Source organism: Petaurus breviceps, unplaced genomic scaffold, assembly GCF_028583685.1.
Source record: "Petaurus breviceps papuanus isolate PSGF00001 unplaced genomic scaffold, PetGlider_PUasm1.0 91133, whole genome shotgun sequence".
Classification (NCBI taxonomy): domain Eukaryota; kingdom Metazoa; phylum Chordata; class Mammalia; order Diprotodontia; family Petauridae; genus Petaurus; species Petaurus breviceps.
Window position 1 is genome coordinate 98489625 of NW_027187419.1, and position 13303 is coordinate 98502927.

Sequence of the window (13303 nt, forward strand, 5' to 3'; positions counted from 1 at the left end):
TGTGTGTGTGTGTGTGTGTGTGTGTGTGTGTGTGTGTGTGTGTGTGTGTGTGTGAGACTCTTGGTGGATGTAACTATGATATCTGTTAGCATATCCATTCTTGTGAAACATGTGCTTTGGTCAAGAATCTTGTGGAATGACTTTCAGGTTTGTTGCAATACTTGTAAGTCTCATCCATTCCTGGCTGGCAGTAATCAATCAGCAAATATTTAAGTACCTTTTATACATCAGAATGTAGTAGATTTTGGGAATACAAATGATAGATTTTGTCAAAAATCTGCCCCTGTCTCAGGTAAACAGTGACATTTTGTTGGTGGCCAAAGTGGCTCACTTCTTTTTCTCTTCTGCACCTCTTACCACTGCTAAGTCTACCTGCCTATTCCTGAAGGAGGTTTTTCATCTCTTTTGTGTTCTCTCTCATATCCCTTCTGAGGTACAGAGTTTACCTCATTTTCCTGGACTACTCATGGGAACTCTTGGACATGTTCATGTCCTATACTATTACTAAGTAAAGATTTCCCTATCCATAACCTATCACTCTCAGTCTGATGGACAGAGAGAGCATACAAATCAAAGCCCAGACAATATCTTCTGTGCTTTACTTTTTACTGTCATGACTATCATACCTATAGCTGATTCTGTAAATATTACAATAATAATAATAACAATGGTTCATTTGTCTATCCAGACCATACTCTGTCTTCTACCCTTAGTTACTGACTTTTTTCTTCACTCACCATGTACACTACAGTCCTCACAGTAAATGAAAACTTGAGAAATTTGGAGGTGGAACAGGCTGACTTCCAGTGCCCCATAAGTAGCCAAAGTCATGAGCAAATAGTAGGGCTACTGCTCTCACATCATTATGGAGCTCTTCATTGTAGGAGAAACAGGTTTAGCTATCCAGAAAATGATGACGAGTTTGATAGGCCTCTTTATTATTACTCAGGCAGTGATTTCTCTGACCTACTGGCTAGTATTACCTTCCACATTATATATATTCCTCCCCCTTCTCTGCTTAGAAGAGAGTTCACTATATTTGATAGCATTCTAATTAGTATACTTGAAGCTGAACTCAGAATATTATTTTAAACTATTTCATTGGTAAAGGTTGTACTTGTGTGACTGATGTGATCTGAGAAATTTCTTGACAGGTAATATTTTTTGTTGTTCATGAAATTTCTCGAGACTATTACTATTTTTTTAAGATCACCAAATTTATATTTCTTTTATTTTTGAAGTTAATTCCTTCTGAAAAAAAAATTCCCTTCAAAAATGTGTTGTCATAGCTTTGTCTTTATGTAAATATATACATATATTTGTTAGCACAATTATAACATTTATTCCATCTTTTTAGAATGACCAGGTTCTTCAGGGTTTCTCAGTGGAGAAAGGAGAATTCACATGCCCACTCTGTCGTCAGTTTGCTAACAGTGTTCTTCCCTGTTATCCTGGAAACAATGTGGAAAATAGTCTTTGGCAGTGTCAGAGTAACAGGAGCATGCAAGAGCTCATAAAAGAGGTTGAAGAGCTTCAAGAACAGCTGGGAATTTTCCCAGTAAGCATCAGTGTAAGGCAGAAAGATCCTTGTTAATTTGTTTCTACTTTTCAGCCTTCCTTTTCATTGTCTCTCTGTGATTCATTTATATTTTTTATGAATTTAGCGGAAATTCCCTTAAAGGTTTTGACTTCTGTTATTTTATTGAGTAAAAACAAAAATAAGAATAGTAGAACATATTAGTACCAAAGACTGTATTATCTTCACTCTAAATTGTTATAGTTTTAATATTGTATTTTCTAGATTGTGAAAACCCATATGTTTTTGTGTACTGAGGCACTTTTCATAGAATTGTATTATTATAGACATCTCATATGTTATTTCTTTGTGATGAAAAGTACAATTTAGTTTATAAATATACCTATTAATAACATGTTTTACACAGAACTACATACATACATTTGTTAATATGCAGATATTGATAAAACTATGTAAGTGAAAAAGAATATATTAATATTAAGCAACCTTATAGCCTGGATCTTCCATGTAACACCAACTGCTATAGCATAATTGTTTCATCTTGCATACTACTATTTTTTCCTAGATTTCTATCCATGGTATTTACCAGTATAAATAACAGAAGTATCTCCTTATAATACAATTTTACTTTTAAAGTAATTTTGGGGTCTAGACCCATATGGTAATGAATCTCCAATGTATAGTTTAATTTGGTCTCATCACATAAATATATTCATGAAAAATTAAATATTTAGAATTTTTAGAAATTGATTAATCACTGGGGGAGCTAGGTATTTGAAGGAATTATATGACATAATTCCACTGTCATTTAAAAATTATTTCTTTTATAACATGAAATTACCTTGTAATATATTCATATTTGCATGTGTTAGATTTTCTCAAAGTGAGGCATCCTTTATTACTTTAAAAGTCAGTCAATAAACTTTTATTAAATTCCTACTATGTACCAGGCATTATACCAAGCACTAATAATTTTTTTAAAAAGAGGCAAAAGATAGTCCTTGCCCTCAAGGAGCTCACAATCTAATGGGGGAGACAATAGTTTATATACAGGAAAAATAGGAAATAATTAAGAGAGGGAAGGAACTAGAATTAAAATAAGTTGGGAAAGGCTTCCTATAGAAGGTGGGATTTTAGTTGAAACTTGAAGTAAGCCTGTAGATGAAGATGAAGAGAGGAGGTATTCCAGACATGGAGGACAGTCAGAGAAAATGCCTGGAGTTGAGAGATAGACTGTCTTTGTCTTGTTCATGGAATAGCAAGGAGACCAGTGTCACTGGCAGAGAGTAAGGTATAAGAAAACTGGAAAAGAGGTGGAAGAATTGGTTATGAAGGGCCAAATAGCCATTTGATAGTGGAGGCAATAGAAGGCTATTGGAGTTTATTGAGTGGGAAGGTGACATGACTGGATCTGCCCTTTAGGAAAATCACTTTGGTAGTTTTAATAGAGGATGGATTGGAGTTGGGAGAGATTTGAGGTAGGCAGATCTACCAGCAGGCTATTGCAATAGTCCAAACATGAGTTGATGAAGACCTGTATTAGGGTTATGGCAGTATCAGAGTAGAGAAGGGGGCATATTTGAGAGATGTTGCAAAGGTGAAATCAGCAGACCTTTCTGCAAATTGGATTTGGGGGCTGTGAAATATTGAAGAGTCAAGGGTGACACCTAGGTTATGAGCCTAGGTAAATGGGAGGATGGTGTTGCCCTAGAGAGAAATAAGGGGAAGTTAAGGAGGATGAGGGAGGCTTTAGGGGAAAGATCATGAGTTCAGTTTTGGACACGTTGTGTTTAAAATGTCTATTGGAGATTTAGTTTGGGATTTCTGAAGTGTAGTTGGAAATGTGAGACTTGAAGATCATCAGAGAGGTTAGAGCAGGATAGGTAGATATGAATATCATCATAGAAATGGTAAGTAAATTTATGGAAGCTGATGAGATCAAATGAAATAGTATAGAGGGAGAAGAGAAGAGGACCCAGGACAGAATCTTGTGGATACTGAAGGTTAAAGGGCATAGTCTGGAGGAGGATCCAGTAATGGAGATTGAAAAAAGAGTAGTCTATAGTATAGAGAGAGTAGTGTCCCAAAAGCCTAGAGATGTGAAAATATCAAGAAGAATGTGCTCAACAGCATCAAAGGCTGCAGGAGAAAAAGATGAATGAAGACTGAAAAAAGGCCACAGGATTTTGGCATTTGAAATCCTTGGTTACTTTGGAGGAGAGCAGTTTGGTGGAATGATGAGATAGGATGCTGGATTATAAGAGATTAAGAAGAGAGTGAGAGAGTAAAAGTGGAAGTATCTATTATAGGTGGCCTTTTCAAGGAGTTTGGCTACAAAGGATAGAAGAGATATAGGACAATAGTTAGCAGGGATAATGTGGGAGAGACCAGGGTATATTTGTAGGAAGTAGGAAAGGAGCCATTACACAGGGAGAGTTTGAAGATAAGTGAAGAGTAAGGATGACAGAGGGACAATTTGTTGGAGGAAATGGGATAGAATGGGTTGCTTTTGCAGATGGAGGGTTAGGTCTTGGTAAGGAGTAAGGCTTCTTTGTGTGATAGGGATGAAGGAAGAGATAGTGGTAGAAGACATCTGAATGATATGAGATAAGGAAGAGAAGAGAGAAGAGGAAACTCACAGGGAATGACCTCACTTTTCCTCTAAAATATGAGACATTGTTCCTTAAAAGAAAGGTATTAAATCATAAAAATAGACCCTTTGCTTGCATAGAGAATAAACTTTATCTGTTAAAGTATCCCCCAGAGCATGCCATAAGGTTGTGAAAACTAAAGTATTGAAACAAGAGTGGGAAAAGCCTTTGAACATTTTGTTTCTTCATACCAGTAAAGTATTTTAAAGTCTATTAAGCATAATGCCTGCCACATAGTAAAAATTTAAGAATGTCCTATATATTTATTTATGTAGTTATCTGATAGTTGCATTACAGTTATAAATTCTTACATTGTAATTTTTTGATGTCTTTTAATAATTAAAAATGTATTTATATTGTGCCTCTGTTGACAAATGTAAAATATAGTGAACTTGTTGTTGTTGTTATTGTTAGTCAGAAACCAACTTAAGTAAAGAAATGGAATCTGTAATGAAGGATATCAAAAGTACTACACAAAAGAAATACACAGACTATAGCAAGACTCCTGGCTCACCAGACAATGATTTTCTCTTTATGTATTCTGTAGCTAGGTAAGTACAATATTTAATTTTTAAAGAGTTTTCTCAGTTGTTGTCACTCATTAGTATTGTTGAATGGACCTTTATTTTATCTAGTTACAAAGGTTCACTTAACAGGAGGGATATCGTTTATGCTTTTTCTGTCTTGGTTTAAATCATTGTTTTTATTGTAAACATCCCACTATGCCTATGGACATCAAATCTTATTTCAGTTAGGTGGTTTTTAAAAATAAAAAATAAAATCTTGGAATATTTTTTGTAGTTAATACTGAATTAAGCATTATAGAATGAGGGGCAGGCGGGGATTATTAGTGAATGTTCCAAATTGTATAATTCAAAATAAGTTGGTTTTGGTTAAAAGGTTTCTGTTACACATTAGAAATCACTGTTTTCAGTTTTCAGGCATATATGAAAAAAGAGACAGGTTTGTTTGCCAAAACATTCTATTTACCCGTATAATGAAGGAGGCAGAGAGAAGAAAGCTGAATATGTTCTATCTTGTCCCTCATTTAACTGTTGAAGCCCAGAGAAGAGAAGCTTTAAAATATTTAATATTTTAAGTTTTTATTTTTTAAAATAGCATCTAGAGAGAGGTGATAGCAGTTGAAAAGTAACTTAATTGAACCAGGGAGTCAAATGGAAGAAGAAAAAGCCAGTCATATTGCACAAGTTGTGCTAGCAGGATGCAGATGAGATTTTGTTGCCCTTCATCTCCCAAATTAGATGAAAATAACCTAATTTAGTTTATTTATCTACCTCGTAGTAGATATGAAGTATTGAGGAATATGTCTATTTAGAAGTTTTAAAGAAGTTTCTTCCAAGGGCAAAAATGGCAAGCAGAAGAGAAACTGACATTCAGTAGAGATATTTTTTTGTTAGCCTTTTCTGCAACAGTTGATTATTTGTCAGTTTCTCTAATTATATGATGCAATTCTTTAAAAAAAAAATGTATTTATTTGTAACATTCATACAAAATTTTAATTTCCAGATTCTCTCCCTCTCTCCTGACTATTCCCCACCCATTAACAAGGCGAGCAATACAAGATCTACCATACATAGTGAAATCATGCAAAACATATTTCCGTATTATCAATGTTGAAAAAAAAAAGTAACCAAACAAAAAAGCAAGAAAAATTAAGGAAGTAGGGGCAGCTAAGTGGTGAAGTGAATAGCGCATCAGCCCTGAGTTCAAATCCAGCCTCAGAAACATGACACTTGCTAGCTGTATTACATTGGGCAAGTCACTTAACCCTGACTGCCTCAACTCTCCTCTCCCCCCTCCCAAAATAAATAAAGGGTGTAGGAAAAGCATGCTTAGAGTTCATCAGTTCTTGGAGTCTGAATGCAGATTGAAGCATGCTTTTATTTATTTTTCTGATTTTTTTTCTTTTTGGTTTGTATTTTTTTTCAAAACGTGACTAATATGGAAATACATTTTACATGATTGCACATGTATAACCTGTATCAAATTGCTTGCCTTCTCAATGAGGGGAAAAAAGAGAGGGAGGAGGAGAGTTTGGAACTCACAATTTTAAAAAAAGAATGTTAAAAATTGTTTTTACATGTAATTGGGGAAAAATAAAATATTACGTAATTTAAAAAATAGGGGAAAAAGTAAAAGCAGGGAAAAAGGAGTTTATCAGTTTTTTCTTTGGAAGGGGGAGACTTATTTTCATCATGGGTCCTTTGGAATTTTCATAACCCTGTTCTAGAGTTTGTTTAAGGTTCCTGTTGACAGGTCAGGTCTTTTTTTTTCCTTTTTCTTTTACCTATTGCTTTGAAGGGAAACATTTGATTATAGTAAAGTATGTTGTAGTCGGCCTTTAATAAAAATTCACTTTAGAGTTACATATTCATAATAAAAGGCTTTTAGTTTGTTAAGAAAATAGTGATATATTTCTTTAAATTTCTTTATATAAACTCTTGCTTCTGAAAGGAATGTAAGCTGTGATGTCACATGCAGCCACCCTGCTCACTTCAGAAAGAGTAGTACCAATGCCAACTAGGGGCCAAACTGTAACTCCTCAAGAACGAGTGACAAACATAAACATAATTTGGTGGCTGAATCGAATAATATAATACTAGTAATTTGATGATTTTAAAAAGTACTTTACATACATTATCTCACTCGGGCCTTCACGACTGTTTGAGGTTGGTAGTACTGAAGAAGTTAGGGGAATGCCAAGGCAGAGTTGCCTGAAATGAATTCACACACTCAAGCCTTCTTTTAATCAAGTGACAAAAAGTTTATTGTAATGCCCATAGTAGTGAGAAAAGTTCCTTTGGGGACCAAAGCAATTTAATGAGGGGGAATCTAAAACCAAGTATGGTAATTAAGTGGGGCTGGGGGTAGGTATAATGGCATTAGGGAATCCTCAGCATTTACAAGTAGTCCCAGTGCTGGGCTCATGGAATGTATGGGAAAACTCCCAGAGTTAACTGAGATAACTTTGTTGAGGGGAGATAACTGTTGTTAACAACAGATAACAGTCAACCGAGATAACTGTTGTTCAGTCCCAGGTTGACTGAAGGGAGCATAGGCTGTATCCAAGAGACGGTGGGTGAACATGGGCTGGTATCCACTGTTTGCTACCAACTATAGGTGAATGGCCTGTAGTCTGGAAGACAAATCTGACTAGCAAGTTCAATATTCAGGGCCCAAATATAAGAAAAATTTAAAGAGATGTCAGAATGGGGGAGAACAATGTAAGAAACCAAAAACCCCATTGGAATCATTTAACATAGGATTATCTATTCTTGTTGCTTTCTCAATCCATGTTGATTCACAGTTCTTTTAGGAGGATTAGATGCTGTCGGAACATGCAAATATAAGTAATAGCATTTTTGTAGGCAGAAGTTTACCACTCCTGAGTATAATAGTTATACAAATAAACTTATTTATAAGAGGCTGACTTTACTCCAGTTATAATCAAGACTTGGGAGGATATTTAAGTAATTAATTCCACAGCAGGGCCTATCAATAAGTTGTTCATAATAAAAACATTTATACTACAGGACACACAGTACAAACAGGTGTTATTTCTACATTAGTAATAAACTTGAATGAAATTGACTTTTCCATTAATTTAACACAAAATATTCTGCAGTTTACTCCCCTCTAAGAAAAGGGATTGCACTGAAATTCATTTCTTCAAACCAGATTGAAGATGTTTCTGATTTAGTTTCAGTAATTAATAGAATAACAGCTAGATCCTTCAATCAATTAATCCCATTTTACAGATGATAAAACTGAGGCTCAGAGACATTAAATGACTTACCCAAGGGTAAACACAGAGCTTGATATTGAAAGTCATAAGGATAAGTCACAAAGCCAAAATAAATTTTAAAATGGGAAATATTCTGATCAGCATACTGTCAGTGAAAGATGGTAGTATTTAGCTTGTTTTTCAGATCAATGAATAATAAATTATATACTGAGAAAAAATGAAAATAAGATGTGCGATTTTGTGATTTGAAACTTAGGTGGTAGGTACTTAGTTTGCATAGAAAGATGATATAATTTGAATATGTTAAACTTCTGGAGTAATAGCAAATGTAATATTCTAGTTAATTTATTCTTCTGGTTACCTGAGGGTTGTCCATGGAGAGCATCCATGGATAATCAGTTTTCAAGGGTTGTGTAGTATCTGAGAGCTCTCTTTAGTCTTATCACTGGTCTTAACTGAGATAATGCTTATAAACTACTTTGTAAGTTTTAAATTTGTATATAAATGTCACTTAATGATTTTATGGTCACTCTATAGTATTGTAGGTCTGTAGTAATTCTAGGAAATTAGACAAATTCTTTATGGAACATAAATCATAATCTGGAATGTGCTAATGCTGTTTAAAAAATGAGCACAAGATGAGTTCATCTTCCTGGTTCTTATCTCTTATTAAAGAGTAGAAAATTCTGATTAGTTGAGATTTCCAAGGGTTTGGATTCTCAATCAATGGGAATGTATTGTACATAAACTTTAATCCCCTTATACTCTAAATAATACATTGAGAAATTTGTGTTGCCTTAAATTTTGAGATGTTTACCCCTTCTTACAGAAATGTCTTAATAATGCTGAACCAAAAAGGGAACATAATTGTGAGCTAGGATACTAACCATGATATTTCAAGAGGATAGTAGAGATTGAGAGGGTTGATTGTATAGTACAATAGTAACTTTGTAGAAAGCATGTAAAACTTTTGTTTTGCCAATTTATGGCTTAAAAGAGGCAGATTAAGCTGATTCAATTTAACTAACATTTATTAAATATTTACTACTTTAAGGCATTGAACTAATGATTGGGAATACAGAGGTTAAAAGTGCAAGACTTCTCTTTGTATTCCTGTGTAATATAAGCTTCTTGAGGGTTGAGACTATTTAGGGTTTGGTTTTTTACTTTGCTTTTTTTTGCCTTTGTATCTACAGTACCTAGCATAGTACATTGCACCTTGATTACTAATAAATGTCTGAATTGAAAAAAAAAATGAGTGACCCTCAAAAAGATAAAAAACAACATAGTCATTTTTCAGGGTTCTTACAGTATATTAGGGCTATGAGATTTAGACAGATAATTATAATGCAAGTTAGAATGAGACATATATGGGGCAGTTAGGTGGCACAGTGAATAGAACACCAGCCCTGGAGTCAGGAGGACCTGAGTTCAAATACGGCCTCAGACACCTGACACACTTACTAGCTGTGTGACCTTGGGCAAGTCACTTAATGCCAATTGCCTTGCCCCCCCCCCCCCCCAAGAAGTCTTTAGAATGAGACAAATACATAGGAGAAGTGAAATAGGCATGAGACATTTGGGGAGAGAATAATCACTTCTGGTTGAGGAGTCAAGATATGCTTTGCAGAGTAGGCACCATTTTAGCAGCTGGGTCTTGAAGAAAACAAAGGATTTTTATTAGGCAGAGATGTAGAGGGAGGCTATTTCAAACGTGGGAGATGGTAGATGCAAATGCATGGAGAAATCTTAATGAGATTGAACAATAGGTAGCAGTCTAGTTTTACTGGAAAGTAGATTGAGTGAAGATGAATTAATGTAAGAAGAATGGATACGAAGATTAGAGCTTCATTTTGGAGGGGTGAGAGTAAGGAGTATATTTATAGGAGCCACTGAATGTTTTTGAGCAGGGCAGTACCATGAAGATTATTTTGGTACTTGTATGAAGGAAGGCATGAAGAGGGAAAAAGATAGAGGAAGGAGGCCAATTAGAATAATATTATAATAGTCGAGGCAAGAGGTAATAAGAGTCAACCATGGTAGTCACCATAGGAAAATAAAGGAAGGGACAGATATGAGAAAGATTTTTTGGAAGTGGATTTCATAGGACATAGTATTTGATTGGATGTGGAGGATACAGGCAAGGGAAAATTGATGATAACACCAATGTTTTTAGCCTGAGGGATTGTGATGACAATGATAGTGTCAATGGTGCTAGGTAAGTTAGGAGACTGTGTAGGCATTGTAACTTCAGTTTTTAACATTGAGTTTGAGTTATTGGTAGGATATGCAGATGGACTTCTATATAAAATATGTGGAAATGTAAGTCTGAAGGTCAACAGAGATTGGGGAAAGATAGATTTGGGAGCCATTCACATGGAGATAATAGTTGAAGCCCTGGACATGAATGAGATTGCTAAGGGAGTGAGACATGTTGAGAGAAGAGAGTAGGGACATTGACAGTCTTGGAAGGTGACCAGATTTACCAAGCAAGAGGAAGAAAAGGAATTTTTGAGGAGATAGGGAATGTGGGTATTCTGAGAGTCAGGAAGGAAACTGATAGTGTTTCAGTAATACAGAAGCAAATGGAGAAGAGATTATCAAAAAGGGAGATTGTTGGCAATATCAGATGTTTTAGTACAGATCATACATAGTTGACGAGGATTCAGAAAAGGTCTTTGGAACTGGCAGTTAGGAGATCCTTTGGTGACCTTGTTGAGAGTAGTTTCAGTAGAGGGATGGAAAAGGAATCCCCATTGTAGAGCACTGAGGGGTGACTGGGCAGGAAGTAGAAAGAGTGAGCAAACTCTTTATTCTAAAAGTATGGTAGGAGATGTGTAAGATCAGAGGAATATTTTTCTTTTTTTTTTTTATTCCAGAATCCTGAACAGATGGGTTCACAAATTAGAAAAAGTATAGAGGAAGAGATTGGAAATGAAAGAGAAGATGATGATCCACATAGTACAGTCTTGGAGTAGATAGGAGAGGAAATTGAATCAGGGACACAATTGGAAGGATGTGTCTCTGCAAGGAGGGCCAGCTCTGAGAATGGAAGGAAGTCAGGAGAGAATCTGATGACATTGAAAGATTAAAAGTGAAGGAGGGGAGATAAGGAACTCATGCTAGGTGATTTAAGTTTTCTGAGCAGAGTAGGAAATTGGGTCATCTGAGAGGGGGTGAAAAAATTTGTTTAATAAAGCTGCAGATGCTTTTGAGGGAAGACAAAACAAAATAGTTGTTTCTAATGTTTGTCTCCTATCTTACCCTAATCCTCTACTGTCAGAGGCTCACGGAGTGAGAAGTATATCTCTAATATAACTCCTCTGTTTTCTTGAGAGAGGCCTCTACAATGTGACTCACATTGAGTTTTTATTTACCATAAGATTCACTTGAAGCAATCAAAAAGAAAGCCTGAAATTTATTTAAAATATCACTTAAAAAACACAGAATGTTGTCTGTTTGGAATGTAAATTTTTTTTTTAATTTGAATTTATATATTTATTTTCTTTTTGGAGGAGGCGAGGCAGGGCAATTGTGGTTAAGTGACTTGCCCAAGGTCACACAGCTAGTAGGTATTAAATATCTGAGGCCGAATTTGAACTCATGTCCTCCTGACTCCAGGGTCAGTGCTGTATTGACTCTTCCACCTAGCTTCCACAAATGTAAATTTCTTAAGTTAGAATCCAGGTCTTTATGCTTCTATTTTCTAAACCTTTTAAACTAGTTTAATCACACAGTGATTATAATGATATAAATTTTTATTCTCTTAAGGTTTAGTCAGCATCTAGGGGAAAGATGATTACATTTAGAGTAAGAACACTGGAATTCAAATCCTGTTGGTCACTGACTACTTACATAACCTTAAACAAGTAACTTAACACCTCTGGGTTAAAGTTTCCTTATTTGCTAAATAAGTACTTTGTACTAAATGGCTTCCAAGGACTTTCAGATCTAAGTCTCTTAGCCTATGATCTTAGTTTCATAGCACTTACTTCTGCTAGACAGGTTCCATAAGAAGCTCAAGCTCAAATTGTCATTAATGGAACTCATTATCTTTTCCCTAAAACCTATCCTTTTTACTAACTTCACTGTTTCTCTTAAAGGTACTTCAGCCCTTGACTCTTCACTCTCCCTCAGTTCCCATATCCAGTCACTCATGAGGTCTTGTTTATATTTCCTTCTTAACACCTCTCCTATCCGTTATCTTTCTGCTTCTCATTGTTACTGTTCTAGAAGCATTCACCTCTTGCTTGGAGTATTTCAATAGCTGCTTGATTTCCTGCTCAGGCTCAATCAGTCATTCAGTAAATCAGCAAACATTTGTTAAGCACCTGCTGTGAGCCAGGTACTTTGCTAGGGGTTGATAAAAAGACAACAATAAAACAATTCCTATCCTCAATGAGTTTGCATTTTATTGCTTTCTAAACCTCTTAAAATCCTTTATAAATGCTTGTTGGTTATTGTTATTAAGAGAGACACTGCATGCATATATATATGAAAGGTGATTTGATGAGGAAGTCACTTGCTATCAACTGGACAGATTAGAAGGGACATCAAGTAGAAGGGAACTAGGGATTTTAAGAGGTGGAGGAGAGGGGGGAATTCATTCTGTGCATGGTGACTAGTCCCCATGCAAACACATGGAGAGATAGGGGGTAGAGTACCATGTCTAAGGAATAGCAAGAAGGCTAATCTGGCTGAACCAAAGAATACAGGAAGAGAAGGAATATGTAATGTTGGTGCCAGGATGGGAAGGACTTTAACTGATTAACAGAGGGGTTTGTGCTTGATCCTAGATGCACTAAGGAACCAGTAGAGTTTATTGAACAATGAAATGATATGGTCAAGCCTGTGCTTTAGGAATATCTTGTTGGCAAATATGTTGAAGGTGGATTAGAGTGGGCAAAGACTTGAGACAAAGTGACCAATTCAGAGACTGTTATAGAATCCCAAGCTCTAAGAGATAATGAGAACCTCAATGAAAATGTTGGCTGTCTGAGTAGACAACATATGTGATTTTGTGGAGGTAACACTGACAAGACTTGGCAGCAGTTTGGAAGGAGGAAAAAGTGGGATGAGGAAGAATAGGTGAGAATGACTCTGGTATTAACCTAGGCAACTAGAAGAATGGTAGTGCCCTTCCTTAGCAGATGTAGACAGTTTTGGAACAGGTGCTAGTTTGTAGGGAAAGACAATGATTTCTCTTTTGGATGTGGAAAATATGAGATGCTTGTGGAACATCTAGTTCAACATGTGATAGGTATTTAGTGATATAGAACTAGTGCACAAAAGGCTAGGTCTGGCTATATAGATCTGGAAGTTTTCTGCATGTAGATAACAATTAAATCC

The 13303-nt window shown here is 35.7% G+C and overlaps 1 protein-coding gene across 3 annotated transcripts in view; it reads left to right on the top strand.

Moving 5' to 3' along the window:
* UBR3 (ubiquitin protein ligase E3 component n-recognin 3) overlaps positions 1–13303 on the top strand; it is a 330855-nt gene that overhangs the window by 229689 nt on the left and 87863 nt on the right. For 2 of the 3 annotated variants that reach the window (XM_069080034.1, XM_069080035.1), the window contains exons 28-29: positions 1358–1570; positions 4603–4739. In XM_069080034.1, coding sequence (XP_068936135.1) covers positions 1358–1570; positions 4603–4739 — 350 coding nt within the window. The remainder of the gene's footprint in view (positions 1–1357; positions 1571–4602; positions 4740–13303) is intronic. The other variant, XM_069080036.1, reaches the window with a different exon arrangement.